A 15,234-nucleotide genomic window follows, 5' to 3' on the forward strand; every position below is an offset into this window, starting at 1 on the left:
ACAATGTGTTTTCTTCCAGCACGTCAACGTGGCAACGCCAATGCAGCTGCTTCCCTCACGAGGTTGCCCCCCAACCAAAGCAGCAACTGTACAAACAAGTAAATGTGCAGAAGAAATATATGTAAAAAACAAAAGTCAAGTTGCACCCATTGTTGTACAGCTGGCCACACTAAGCACTCGAAAGAAAATACTAAAATTGCATATTATCATGTTGGAGACGTTAGGTACCCACGTGCAGAAAACGTGCAGCAGGCTCAAAAAGTATTTCAACGAAGAAAATACAGAAGTGTCCTTTTCTTCAAAGAACTTCCATGATGTTTCACAATAGGTTTTTACTTTGAAAACAAGTAAAGGAAGCCTTACTATGGGCCTCCTTTCAAGTAACGCTACTCCAATGGGATTTTTCAGCTATGTTCCTCCTCTTTTTCGTGATCTAAAAATGCCAAAGGTATGGGCATAGAGGTATGACTTGCAAAGGAAAGCAGAGATGTGGCAAATTTAGAGGTGATCATAGATTTGAGAATCATGTAGAGAATGTGCAGGCTAAATGTGTATATATAGGGGATGTGTCATGAAGTCATGAAAAGAGTGGTGGAAAAACGTTAAAAACGTTATGCTGAAGCAGAAAAGAGAGTGCAAGGACAAATGGGAGCAGAAGAAACAGATAAAATCAATCATAGTTCAAAATCAGTAGGAGATCAAAAAGCTATATGAAAGAGCTATTGTGGGAACAAATCAAAAGAAGACTAGAGATAGATGCAAAACTTGGGGGTCCTTGGGAAATGGGTTGAATGATTATTCTTCAATGGAACACAGGGAGAAATAAACCAGAACATTTCAAATTTGAAAATGCTGGTTTCAACACTGCTGACATTTTAAGTTGATTTGTGATACAGATATGCAAAAAGTTGAAGATGATCAAGTTGTTGGTGAATTAAATTCATCTTTTTTGTGCGTGGAGCCAATCGATGGGCCACAAAACAAACAATTTGAAAGAAAGGAGGAAGGCTTTTTTAAAATGTAAAAAAAAAATCATCCCTTTTAGAATCTTATTGAATATAAAAGGTTACAAGCTTATGTGAGGAAAGAATAAAAACATGCAAAGATAGTTTTTTGGTGGAAATTTTGTAATTCGATAGGAAGAGAAACAGAAATTAATGATCAAATGTGGGGAATGATAAAAAGAATGAAGGTGATTCAAAGAGATTATGATATTCAGTCTTGATTTAAAATAAAACTGCATCTGTTACAGTTGAGGAGAAAACAGAGATTTTGGCATAGACTATTGTTGAAGTTCACAAATCTAATAATATTATTGAAGAGGGAAAAAGAGGAAGGGAAATGACAATAGCTGAGAATAATGAAATGTAACAGCAATTGAAGATGTAAATGATTTAATAAATGTACCATTTAAAAAGACAGAACTGGAGATATATAAAATTTGATAGGTGTATTGCTTTAACATCCAATTTATGCAAAATCATGCAGAAAAATGATGAATGACAGATACCATATTTATTGTATCAAAATATAAGAGTTGGTTCAGAAGAGGTAGAGATACCATGGATTTAGCTAAATGTCTGGAATGTGAAGTAAGGATCTCACAGGTAAAATGGGAAAATGTAGTACATTTTACATTGAGAAGGCTTATGATATGATGTGAAAGGAGAAATAGAGTGAAAAAGAGTGATTTGAGTAAGAGTAGGAACATGATTTTTTGGGGTAAAAAATGGAACGCCTCAAGGTAGTATATTGAGAGTTTTGTTATCTTCTATTATTATACATTATGTTTTTCAGAGTTTGGAGAGGGAGATGGGATTTTCTCTTTTGACTGATGATGGGACAATTCAAGAGAGGAAGGAATTTAAAATGTATTGTGAAGAAAATGCAAGAGGCTATTTTTAAAATAGAAAAATAATTATCCTAGTGGGGATTTAAGTTTTTGGTGCAAAAAAAAAAGAAAATGCTCTTTTAAGGAATATTAGTAATCGTTATTCAAACTAAAATCATATATTCCAGAATTGGAGAGAGTGTACACTTTACAATTTGTAGGATTGTGGTTTCATGAAAGAATTACATGGGATGTACATGTTCAGAAAATAATTGACATCATATTACATGTAATGAGATGTCTGGTAGATAGTGCATGGAAGGCTGAAAGAAGAGCATTAAGAACCATGTACAGAGGACTGATGCAATCAGTATAGATCATGGGTGTTTGTATCTGCAGCAAATACATCTCTCAAAAAGTTAGACAATGTTCCATACCAGGCTTTGAGACTACGTACAGCTGCTATCAGAACAACATCAGCATTACAAGGGAAATTGGGAAAATCCCCCAACAGAGCAGGTGGTGCAGGGATATGGGGGTAGTTGATTAAGAGTTCTGCCCTGCAGTATTGTGGCCTTCTGTAACACTATGGCTGCTAGAGACCCGGTAAATTGATCTTGAGCTACATAAGGTCAGAGTGAGGAACAAAAAGGTAGACGAGGTAAACGAATGCTATTGCCACATACAAATAAGTTACAGGGATCAGAGTCAACCTGACTTGGTCCACGAAATCCTGCTAGTACTCACTAGTGTAACAAGGAGGGGCAGTGAGGTTACTATCTTATGGGGCCCAGTGGCAACAGTATTGGAAGCAGGAGAAGAAAGGGATACACCTACATTCCTTACAAAGCAGAGTGGGCAGTACAGTAAAAAGAGGGAGGAACAGGAGGGAAGAGGTGAAGTTGACCAGAATGAAGGTGGGAAACTCATATATGAACAGCACAACATTAATGATGGGGAAGTGTCCAACAGGGTTGTCCGAGCAGTGCATAAGAAACAGTGACAGTGCAGCATGTACTTATGCCATGTGGGATGTATGGGGCATGAAGATAAGTGATGTTAACTGAAATGAAGAGGGGTTAACAGAAATATAAGTAAGCATGGAAGTAAAGGAATAATATGACTTTTTGGCTTCTTGAGAGACACAGGTTGAATACAAAATGATTTTGAATGACGATGGCGCAGTTATTTTCTAGGGCCAAAAGCCGTTAAACCCCAACTCGGGGTGTGTTTTGGAGTGCGGATGCATGTTGCGTTTACGGATCTTGTGGAAACGAAGAGAGTGAGAGAGAGAGAGCCACACAACTTGTATTTGACCGTTTTTTGACTTATCTGACTGACTAAACGACATTGACTTTGGATTTGAGGACAACAGGACTTAATAGTAGTAGGGTTGAGTATTGTGGGGAACGTTTTGTAGGAGTATCAACCGACGGCCTGTATAGGCCCGGAACGTTATTCATACACCGTTCCTTAAAGACTCTGACAGGATGACAGGGAGGGAGTCAGATGTTGACACTAACAGCATGGAGTGTAGTGAGGAAGAGGGAAACCGTAGTGACGGGAGGAGGGACAATGAGTGGGAGGATGTGGTGAGAGGGAATTGATCCATGAAGGTGGCTAGACGTAAGAGAAAGAAAAATAATGCAGCTAGCTCAGGTGGAACGGAGAGTGAGGGGAGAGAAGGAGAAGAGAAGGACCCGAAAGATGGGTTGCTTAATGTTGTGGAACGATTTGAAGGAAAGGGGGCGTAAAGAAAGTCGATAAAAAAGTTAACAAAAATCATGAGAGGGCAGGTTGGAGAAGTGAAATATGCGAGAGTTTTGGGAGATGGAAACCTGCTTATTGGCTGTAATACTGAAGCGCAGATGGAGAAGGCAAAGAAAATTAGTTGTTGTTGGAAAAATCAAAGTTGCTAAAGTAGTAAGAGTGGGGGAGAAGAAGGTTGGTGGTTGCAAGGTGGTGATTACCGGAGTACCTCACAGTGTTGGCATGAAGGAACTGGTGGAGAACTTGAGGGTGCGGAATGAATCAGTCAAAGATGCTGAAAGAATGACAAGGGGAGTTGAGAAAATGGAGACGGAAACCATTTTAGTTGAGTTTGAGACCAAGATTATCCCTAAGGAGCTATACTATGGATTCATGAGATACATGACCATACCAAAGCCTATGAGGTGCTTTAACTGTCAGGAATTTGGACATGTGGCTAAGGTGTGCAAAGGAAAAAGAAGATGTACTAGGTGTGGTGGGGAACATGAGTATGGGAAGCGTGGAGAGGGAGTGAGACCAAAGTGTTGTAACGTGGAGGTAATCATAGTGTTGCCTTTTGGGGATGTGAAGTATTGAGACGAGAGGTGGAGGTGCAGCAGATAAAAGTGAAGGAAAAAGTTTCTTATGCAGAGGCAGTTAAGAAAGCTGAACAGAAAAAGCCGATTAGGGTGGAGAACATGATATAGAGCAAACTGCAGACAAACAACAAGAGCAGAGAAAGGTATGGAGGGGGAAGAAGAAACAACTGGTAACATGTATAGCAGGGGTGATAACTGCAACATCTGAGATTAAATCTAAAACTGAAAGGATCCAGGTTATTGTTAAAGCAGCAGTGCACCACTTGGGTATGATAGGGTTGAGGTGGGAAGAGGTAAGGGATGAACTCAGTGTACAGTCTAGTAAAGAATCAGCACGTGCTTAAACAATGGAAATAAAACAAGAATAGATGTCAACACCAGAAAGGAATCAGAACTCACACTGGTCTCCAATAATATGGCGCCATTGTTTGATTGGAAGGTATATCAAGAAGGAACCATAGGGAGTGACCATTATCCAGTCTTATGTAAACTTAACATTTCTACAGCGCTGACCACAGAACACAGAGGAGGGAGATGGGTGTTTGAGAAGGCTGACTGGGAGAAATTTCAAAAAGACAGTGATAGATAACCTGAGTCAGATTGATTATAATATGGACATAGAAACATTAGATAACAAAGTAAGACAGGGTATAATATCAGCTGCATTTGAATCCATACCTCAAAGTAAAGGCAAAATAAAGAGGAAGGCAGTACCATGGTGGGATAATACATGTAAAGAAGCAATAAGAAGTAGAAACAAAGCATTATGCTAGTGAAAAGAACACATAATGTCCAGCAAATGATACAGTACAAACAAGCTCAGGCAGTTGTAAGGAGGACAATAAGACAGGAAAAACGGATGTACTGGAGTAAATACTGTGACTGAATCGGGAGCACCACTCAGGTAGGAGAGGTGTGGGGGATAATTTGTCTGAGGAAGGAAAGAGAGGCAGAGAGAAAACCAAATCTGAAAACTTGGAGGCATTAAGAAGGAAGGAAAGCACAGCAGATTACCAAAATGTACCATTTAGCATGGGAGAAGTAAGTAAGGCACTGGCTAAGACTGGGAAGACTGCACCAGGGAAAGATGAGATATGCTACATCATGTTGAATCATTTAAGTATGGAGGGACTGAAGAAGCTGCTTGTGTTATTTAATAAAGTGTGGGAAGAAGGAAGAATACCAGAGAGCTGGAAGCAAGCGATAATTATTCCAATAAGGAAACCTGGGAAGGATGCCAGTAAGCCATCAAACTACAGGCCTATAGTCTTGACATCACATATTTGTAAATTGATGGAACGGATGATCAATGAAAGGCTAATGTATTTCTTGGAGAGCAGAGGTTTGGTGGCTACATACCAAAGTGTATTTAAGAGAGGAAGGGGCACTGTGGACCCAGTGTTGTGTCTGGAGGATGACATTAGACAAGCTCAAATAAATAAAGAGATAGTGGCGGCAGTGTATTTTGATGTCGAAAAAGCGTATGACATGTTATGGAGAGAGGGACTTATGATCAAATTGCACATAATGGGAGTCAAAGGGAACATTTTTAACTGGATTATGGACTTTCTAAGCGGAAGATCCATCCAGGTCCAAATAAACTCAGAACTGTCAAACAAAGACGTCATAGAGTATGGAACACCTCAGGGGAGTGTTTTAAGTTCCACTTTATTCTCTGTCATGATAAATGATGTATATGAACATATGCCAATGGATATGGTAATGGTAGATCACTGTTTGCGGACGACGGGGCTCTGTGGAAAAGAGGGAGAAATGTGGTCAAGAAAATACAAGATGGGATTCGGCAAGTTGAAATGTGGGGGACGAAATGGGGATTTCAATTCTCAGTGGAGAAGACGAAAGTTATGCTCTTCACGAGAAGGAAGCTCAGGGAAGGCAATAATCTGAAATTATATGGTAATAACCTAGAGAGAGTTGAAACTTTTTGTTTTTTGGGAGTGTATTTGGAGATTAACTTGGAGAGAGCATATTAGAAATGTGGAAGATAAATGTAAAAAAGTGATAAATGTTATGAGATGTCTTGCAAGAGTGGGATGGGGAGCTGATACTGCATCGCTGAAATGCATATATGTAGTTCTAATTAGATCAAGGCTAGATTATGGGAGTGTGGCGTATTGATCAGCAGCTAAATCTGTGCTTGCAGGACTGGATGCAATTCAGGCTCGGGCTTTGAGAGTGTGATTAGGAGCAGTAAGAACATCGCCAGTGTGTACAGTGCAAGTTGAGGCAGGAGAAATGCCACTGTGTCTGCGTCGGAAACAGTTGTTGGTAAACTACTGGATAAGTCTGAGGGGACATGGAGATAGTCATCCGACCAAAAGAGTACTACAGGCCAGCTGGGAAAGGGAGAGAGCACAAACAATAAGCTTTGGATGGACAGGAAATGCAGCAGCAAGAGACCTGGGAGTGTATGAAAAGGAGTTTTGCTCAACAGTATTATGGCCTTTAGTAGATTTGAAACTACTTCAAACTAAGGAAAACAATAAAAGTGCAGATCTGGTGAGTGAGTTTTATGGGTATGTGGAATGTAAATATTATACAGATGGATCAAAGGATCCAATAACAGGCCACACAGGTTCTGCAATAGCAGTGCCGATGTGAGGGTTCCTGGACAGAGGATGTCGCATGTGTACAGATTGTAAAGCCCTCTGAGGCAAATTTTTAATTTGTGATTCTGGGCTATACAAAATAAACTGAATTGAATTGAACAGGTCTGATGAGTAAAATATAGCATTCCGGACGCGGTAGGAGTTGACTACCTCCAGAAGGTGGCAGTAATGCAACGCTAAGGATGCAAGCTGCCCTTAAAACCCCCAAAAGAAGAAGAAGAAGAACATATTCTCAGAGCGGGAAAGATGATGGGGAGAGTGGAGTGAACCCAAACATCCTGTGTTCGCCAGACTGGTTTCTAATAGCCTGCTGTAGGTGTACTGGTTACCAGGTTAACTATCGGTTATGCATTACAGTAGTTAATCATAGTAACGGTGGAAAGTTTAGCATTAGCTTTTGCTAAGCACTCAGTAAAACCGTTAACGAGAGCTGACAGGTGACTTTCTCTCAACTCTCAGGTAGGTGACAGCTTACACAGATAGGAAACCAGTGAAAAACAACGTGTGTTAGTTGTATGCTAACAGTAGCTCAGTGAGCTCATTGGTTGCAGTAACTGACAAGGGCTTCACTCTCATTACACGGAGAATGGGTCCATATCATTAATATGAGACGTTAGCTGATATTAGGTTGATCACACGTGTTGCTTGTTTTAGATATCTCTGGGAAGCAGCAAGTGAAGAACATGGCTACATCCTCAGTGGAGTACACCATTGGAGGGGTGAAGATCAACTTCCCCTGCAAGGCTTACCCGTCCCAGCTGGCTATGATGAATTCAGTGAGTAACACCATCACCACTTGATACACCAACCACTTAAGAGGATTTGCCTAAAATGTGTGCCTGATACAATTTATAAGGAAGTAATGGCTTGTCACGTAAGTAGTAATGAGATATTACGGCGTAACACAGTCATTTAAGTAGTTATGGTACACGTCGTTCATTTAATCAATTACACCTGTGTTTACCCTGCTATGACATGTCAAAATGTCTGCTGTGAAAAGGGGCCTATTGTATCACCATTGTACAACAACAGCAGACTATATCTGCTGAGGAGACTGAGGTCCTTTGGAGTTCAGGGAGCACTCCTGAGGACCTTCTTCGACTTTGTGGTGGCATCAGCCATCTTCTATGGAGTGGTATGCTGGAGCAGCAGCATCTCTACAGCCGACAGGAAGAGACTGAACAAACTGGTTAAGAAGGCCAGCTGTGTCCTGGGGTGTCCACTGGATATGGTGGAAGTGGTGGGAGACAGGAGGATGATGGCTAAACTATCATCCCTGATGGACAACACCTCCCACCCCATGCGGGACACTCTGACAGGTCTGTACAGCTCCTTCAGCCACCGGCTGCTCCACCCCCGGTGTTTGAAGGAGAGGTACCGCAGGTCCTTCCTTCCTGCCGCTGTCAGGCTGAACAACCAACTCTGCTCCCAGTAGACCACACTTACCAAAAAACGGACAATATATATATATAATCTGTGCAATATTAACAATCATTCTGTCCGTTTCTTTATATCAGATTGTTTTTTACGTATGTCTCTTGTTTGCACTCTGCTGCTGTAATCCTGCAAATTTCCCCGCTGAGGGACTAATAAAGGATTATCTTATTTTAGCTTATCTTATATTATGTTTAAGCCATCTTGTACAGTGTATTTGTTCAAAGGGCCATTAGTTGTTATTCTAACCAAAACCACCGGCTTCTTGCAGTAGGTAAGAGGGTGGATACCCTAAATTTATTTATGGAAAAGTACAAATATCCTGAAAAAAAACCCAGTTGTACTTGAAATCATGCAATACTGTATGTGGATTTGGCATAAAGGTATTGTGTCTGTACCTCATCTGCAGATCGTACGAGGACTGAACTATGGGCAGCACTGTTTGCTGGAGAGCCCCACTGGAAGTGGAAAGAGCTTGGCTTTGCTGTGCTCTGCTCTGGGCTGGCAGCAGGCTCAGTTGGGTATGTCTGCTCTGACTGAGATCAGATAAATAAAACTATTTTTATTGGCAAGCAGGCCTATCCTCAAACAAAATACAAAACCTGAGGTGAACAGATCAATTGGACCAGAATGTTTCTTGCTTGTAATTATGTCTCACCAAGTGTTACTTGGATGTTTTCATGTTTATTTTTCCTCCAGATTTTCATAAATTACTACATATGAACTTAAGCCAGATGATATATCTGGGAGAAGGATCCCTCCTCTGTCGTTCTCCCATAGGTTTCTTCCTTTTTTCTCCCTGTTAAAGGGGTTTTTTAGGGGAGTTTTTCCTGTGCCGATGTGAGGGAAGGACAGAGGATGTCGCATGTGCACAGATTGTAAAGCCCTCTGAGACAAATTTGTAATTTGTGATTCTGGGCTAAACAAAATAAACTGAATTGAATTGAATTGAATATTAAAAAAATATATTTATATTGTGATGTAAGGCTAGATAAGACTTGCATTTGTGTTGTTGTAATGGTATGGTATAATCTGTGTTTGCCTGGTCTAAAGGCAGTTAACTGATTGTTAACCAAATCCACATTGCATTACAGCTAAACTTAAAGAAGGAGGAAGCCTTTTGGAGGACAAGAGCCAGTCGGATAAAAACTTTGGCGACTATAAGAAGTCAGATGTAACCATGCCCTGTCAGTGTGTGTGCCACAGCAAAGTTAGCAGCACCACAGCTACAACAACAGCCAAACCCGATGTTGTGGACCTCACTGTGTCACCCTCCAAAGAGTCGACGCAGCTTCTAGCACCTGAAAAGAGTAAGTATTTTTCATTCCTTAGTTTTATTTGTGGTGGCATTTTAAATAGACAGACATGTTTTTCGTGTGTGTTTCTTTTACTGGATTCACTCAATATTTACATGTCAACAAATGGTATTTGTGAGGGAAAAAAATCAATTGTTTTATATTTCTATTTCAGTTTTAACAATTTGTGGAGATTTCTTCAATGCATGACTTCTTATTTCTGTTCATTAGTGTTAAACTAAACATTCACTGCGATTAGGGGCTGTAACCATAGAAAGAAGTCATGGTTTGGTCCATACCCCGGGGCTAGTTCAGTACAGCCAAAAAAGAGCAAATGCAATTTGTTTATTTCCTTTTATTTATTTTGAACAGACAGATGTTCAAGGTTAAAGACAGATAGCATGTTATTTTGCTGCGGACTAAGGTAACTTTTTGCCCCCTGATAACTTTGGTAAACTACTGAACATTTCAAACAATTCTGTATTACACTGTACACCCTCTGAACAAACAATATCTTCAGAGCTAAATGCAGACAAGGGCCTACCGTGACCCTTTTTACACAGATAAGATTCATTCGAGGACTAACCAGAACTAAGCCATTTCCACACTTAATTTCTGCTACTTCATAATCTAATATTGCACTTGCCGGGTTTCAGTGCCATCACCCGAAGAGTTGCAGCCCAAGAAACTGTCTATAGCCTCTCGTCTGTCTGAGAAGTTCCTGTCCTCCCTCAGCTCTGACCACGGGAAGGACGACGACTTTCAGCCAGATAAGAAACGCATTCGAACTGCCGAACACAAGGTATTGTAGATGCTTTGTATATACTGCAGTACATTTATACTGAATTCACTATCAAATTTAAAGGGTGAATATATATATATTTTTTAAGCCTCATGACTGAAAAGAAAGGAATACAAATATCTGCAGTGGTATTGTTGCATTGTAAGTAGTAGATTTGATGGTAAAACACAGAACAGTACTGTCAAAAGTGTGTTGCCTATCATATAAGGGTAACAAAGTACAAAACTAATTTTGCCGTTGTGGTATTTGTTTAGTTCTGCAATTATGAGTACATGAACTCAGTATCGGGCCCTTATCCCTTATTAGGAAATAAAAGATTGTATTTTTATTGATAAAAAAGTCTTGGTATTAGTAGTTTTAACTATATATTAACTCTTTGTTTCATTGCAGCCATTTGCTAAAATCGAAAAAGTTCATTTTTTTTTCGCATTAATGTACACTCAGCAACCCATCTTGACAGAAAAAAACAGAAATGTAGAAATTTTAGCAAATTTATTAAAAAAGAAAAACTGAAATATCACATGGTCATAAGTATTCAGACCCTTTGCTGTGACACTCATATTTTTTTTTTTTTTTTTTTTTTTTTTTTTTTTTTTTAGAAATATATTTATTGGCTTTTCAAATTTTTCAACAAATAGACAGACAAATACAAATATTCACATATAAAACAAATAAAAAACAAATCACAAGTAAATAATAATACCTAAAAAAAATAAATAATAATAAACGATACTAAAAGAGAGATACATGAGTAATTACAACCTGCATTTTCTATAGAAATTATGCTCCGAAATTTTGCACTGGCATCAGAAATGACAATCTAAATATCAAGTAAATCCCTTGCTTGGAGGCTCTCAAGAAATCCCATAAATTGTCCCCACACTTTAAAGAACATTTTCATTTTCCCCTTGGAGGCATATGTCAATTTTTCTAAAGCTAAACAGTTGGAGAGGCTTTTGAGCCAATGACTCACTGTCGGAGTCTCTGTACTTTTCCATGTGACTGCTATACAGTGTTTAGCCAGTAGGGAGCAGAGAATAACAATTTTTCTGTTCAAACTTGACAACTGTAAATCTGGTGGGAGTATTCCAAGGATAAAAATTCGAGGGTAGACAGGCAACACGGTGCAAATCACATCTGAAATAGTTTCAATTACCTTTTCCCAAAAACTTTTAATATTAGGGCAGCTCCAGATGCAGTGAAACAATATTCCTTCTTCGAGACCACATTTAATACATACATCTGGGTTATTATTATCAAAGCGATGTAGCAGAGAGGGAGTTATGTATGTACGCATGATCCATTTAAATTGTAAAAGTTTGTATCTGGTATTGATAGTCTGGGTTTGTGCATCATGGCAAACTCTCTTCCATTCGTCCTCAGTTATCTCTACATCCATATCTCTAGACCAGGTCAATCTACTTTTATCTGATGATTCTTTAGATTCATTCACAAGGATCTTGTAAATCAAAGAGACCTGTCCGCGTCCTTTAAGATGATCAATAACAGCCTGTTCGAGAGTAGACAAAGGTGGTCTATAGGGGGACTGTTTGAGTGCTGTTAAAATATAACTCCTAATTTGTAGGTATTTGAAAAAATGTTTTGAAGGTATATTATAGATTGTTTTTAAATCATCAAAGCTGTAAAGCAGACCATCCTCATTATACATATCCATAACTTTACTAATCCCTCTCTCTGCCCACAATTTAAAGCCGAGGTCCCTTCTGCCTGGAGAAAATCTGCTATTTCCCCAGATCGGTGTAAAGCCTGAAATAACTGGGTCTATTTTAAAGTAAGATTGAATTTTATACCAGACTCTTATTGTATTCTTGACGAATGGGTTATGGGTGTCTTTAAGCAGATTTTTCAATGTATTAGAATACAGATAGAGCTTTAGTGGGAGAGGAGATGTATTGGCATTTTCTATTGAGACCCAGGGTATTGTGGAATTGTCTGAGAACCAGAACATTGCTGCACCAATCTGGGCCGCCCAATAATACCAGATAAAGTTAGGAACTTTCAGTCCTCCTCTTTCGAATGGCAAGTAAAGTAGGGTGAGTCTAAGCCTTGGGCGTTTGTTGTTCCAAATAAAGTTTGTTGTCATTTTTTTCAATTTGGGGAATAGATTAGAAGGGGGCTGCAAAGGGATAGATTGGAATAGATATAAAAGTTTTGGTAGGATATTCATCTTAATAATGTTGACACGGCCAATCATAGAAATGGGAAGCTCTGACCATCTTTTAAGGGATTCTGATACTGATTTTAAAATTGGATCGTAGTTTGTATGAACTATGTCGTTGATATCTGGAGTTATTTTTATTCCTAGATAGGTAAAGCCATGAGGTGAGTTATGAAATGTATTCACTAATGGGGGGTTGTCCCTCTCAGTCTTCCTAAAGAACATAATATTAGATTTTGTGTTATTCACCTTATAACCAGAGATACTTCCAAAAGTGTCCAACAATTTTATAAGTGTTGGTAAGGATTGCGCTAAGTGTCTCAAGAATATAACAATATCATCAGCAAAGAGGCCCAGACGGTGTTCATAATTTCCAATTGTAACTCCTGTTATTAAGGGGTGGGATCTGATAGTCATTGCTAGGGGTTCGATCGACAGGACAAATAAGAGAGGTGACAATGGGCACCCCTGTCGGGTACCCCTGGTTAGTGTAAAGGGTTCTGAAATAATTGTGTTTGTCAGAACTTCAGCAGTGGGATTGTTGTAGAGCAGTTTTATCCATTTAACAATGTTTTCTCCAAAACCGAATCTGGGCAATATTTCAAATAAGTAAGGCCATTCTACTCTGTCGAAGGCTTTTTCAGCGTCCAGGGATAGAATGGCCGCATCTGGTCTTTCCTTTTCGTTGTGAACAACATTGAGCACCCTTCTTAAATTTTGAAACGCCTGTCTGCCTCTAACGAATCCATTTTGGTCTACATGGATTAGACTTGGCAGGAGATTGTCTAGCCTCTTTGCTATGACCTTGGCTATAAGCTTTGCATCAGCATTTAAAAGTGATATGGGTCGATATGATTCACATTTAGATGGTGGTTTACCCGGCTTCAGAATGTTCATAATAAGAGCTTTAGAGAGAGAAGGTGGCAAGGAATTTATTTTGAATGCATCTTCAAGCATGTCCAGAAAGGGAGGCAGCAGCTTGTCTTTAAAAGTCTTTAATATATCGATGGGAAGTCCATCAGGGCCTGCCGCTTTTCCCCCCTTCATAGCTGCAAGTGCAATTTCTAGCTCTGAAAGCTTCATTGGACTGTCGAGAAGTTCCTGGTCCTCAACAGAAAGAGTTGGAAAATCAAGACTGTCCAGAAAACTGGTTCTTGTGAACTTGTTCGTGTTACTAGGCAGTTCAGATTTATAAAGTTTTTCATAATATAATTTAAATCTCTCATTTATTTCCTTTTGGTCATTTGTAACAACTCCGATTGAATTTTCAATTTCGTGGATCATTTTCTCATTCTGTAATTTTTTAATTCGCCAGGCAAGCAGTTTACCGGCTTTTTCCCCTGGTCATAAAAGGACTGCTTTAATTTATTTAAATTAGATAGGGCCTTGTTTGCTGACTGTTCATTATAATGGGCTCTCAGTATGGTTAGTTTATGTTCAAGTGCTGGGGTATGGTTAATTATGACCTCACCTTCCAACTCTTTAATTTGGTTTTCAATTTCTGTCATTTTGTTCTTGAACTGTTTAGATTTAAAGCTGGTATAACTAATGATCTGACCTCTTATATACGCCTTAAAAGCTTCCCATCTAATTAAGGAAGAGGTTTCAGTGGTATTGACAAGAAAAAACAAATCTATATGTTGGTCAATGAAGCGGATAAATTCGTGATCCTGCAACCATCTAGTATCAAATTTCCATCTGGGAGGTTCAGAGAATTCTTTGGTAGCACTGTACTCAATAGATACGGTAGCATGATCGGAGATGATTATGCTATTGTAATAACAATTTTTCACATTTGGTACTAAAATTTTGGAGAACAGGAAGAAATCCAATCTTGAGAACGTCTTATGCGTAGTCGAATAACATGAAAACTCTCTCTTGTCTGGGTTACGCTCCCGCCAAACATCGCAAAGGCCCAACTCTTCCATGAAGTTAAGGATTATTTTCCTCGATTGATTGTGGGAGGAGACCTGGTTACCATTACGATCAAAATCTGGATTTAACGCACAATTGAAATCCCCACCTATAATAATATCCCCTCTAAGTGGGGCAAGTGTTAGGAAAATATTATTATAAAATTGTGGCTCATCTTTATTAGGGCCATAGACATTTACTAAAATAAGATTTTGACCAAAGAGAGAGCCCTGTAATATAATGAACCTGCCCCCGGGGTCTAGAGTGGTGGTATTGACCTGAAATGGTATTGACTTGTGAATTAGGATGGCCACCCCTCTAGCATGGGATGAGAAATTAGCCACAAAGACCTGACCTTGCCACCTTCTCCTTAACCTGATAACTTCACCTGAAGTTAAATGTGTCTCCTGTAGGAGTACTATTTTAGAACCCAAGTGTTTAAGCCTTGTCATAACTTGTTTTAATTTGACCAATCTACCCAGGCCTCTGACATTCCAAGAGGATATTTTAAATAGTTGATTACTAGCCATGTAAACTTTGATAAATAGATCGTCAAAAGGGACCATCCTGAATCTGAGTGGCTGTATCACCGTATCAACGAGCTTAACAAAAAAGGTTGAACAACAGGTCAAAATAACCATAAGACAAATTGTGAGAAATCCAAAAGGAAAAAAAAACAAACAAAGACAAAACAAACACACGAAAAGCAACATCGACATATAACAATTTGCTATAACCTGCAAAACAACCACAGTTAACACCTGTGTCATCGACCTAACGACTGCCTTCTATCTACAGTCA

General features: G+C 39.2%; 1 protein-coding gene across 1 annotated transcript in view; it reads left to right on the forward strand.

Moving 5' to 3' along the window:
• Positions 1-7,057: 7,057 nt before the first annotated feature.
• The window catches only part of brip1 (BRCA1 interacting helicase 1), a 59,233-nt gene continuing 51,056 nt past the window's right edge, over positions 7,058-15,234 (forward strand). Inside the window, exons 1-5 of the mRNA XM_054600872.1 lie at positions 7,058-7,268; positions 7,464-7,585; positions 8,653-8,764; positions 9,338-9,553; positions 10,195-10,340. Of these exons, the coding sequence (XP_054456847.1) occupies positions 7,493-7,585; positions 8,653-8,764; positions 9,338-9,553; positions 10,195-10,340 (567 nt within the window). The 5' untranslated portion in view covers positions 7,058-7,268; positions 7,464-7,492. The remainder of the gene's footprint in view (positions 7,269-7,463; positions 7,586-8,652; positions 8,765-9,337; positions 9,554-10,194; positions 10,341-15,234) is intronic.

This window comes from Anoplopoma fimbria, chromosome 1 (genome assembly GCF_027596085.1).
Source record: "Anoplopoma fimbria isolate UVic2021 breed Golden Eagle Sablefish chromosome 1, Afim_UVic_2022, whole genome shotgun sequence".
Taxonomy (NCBI): Eukaryota; Metazoa; Chordata; class Actinopteri; order Perciformes; family Anoplopomatidae; genus Anoplopoma; species Anoplopoma fimbria.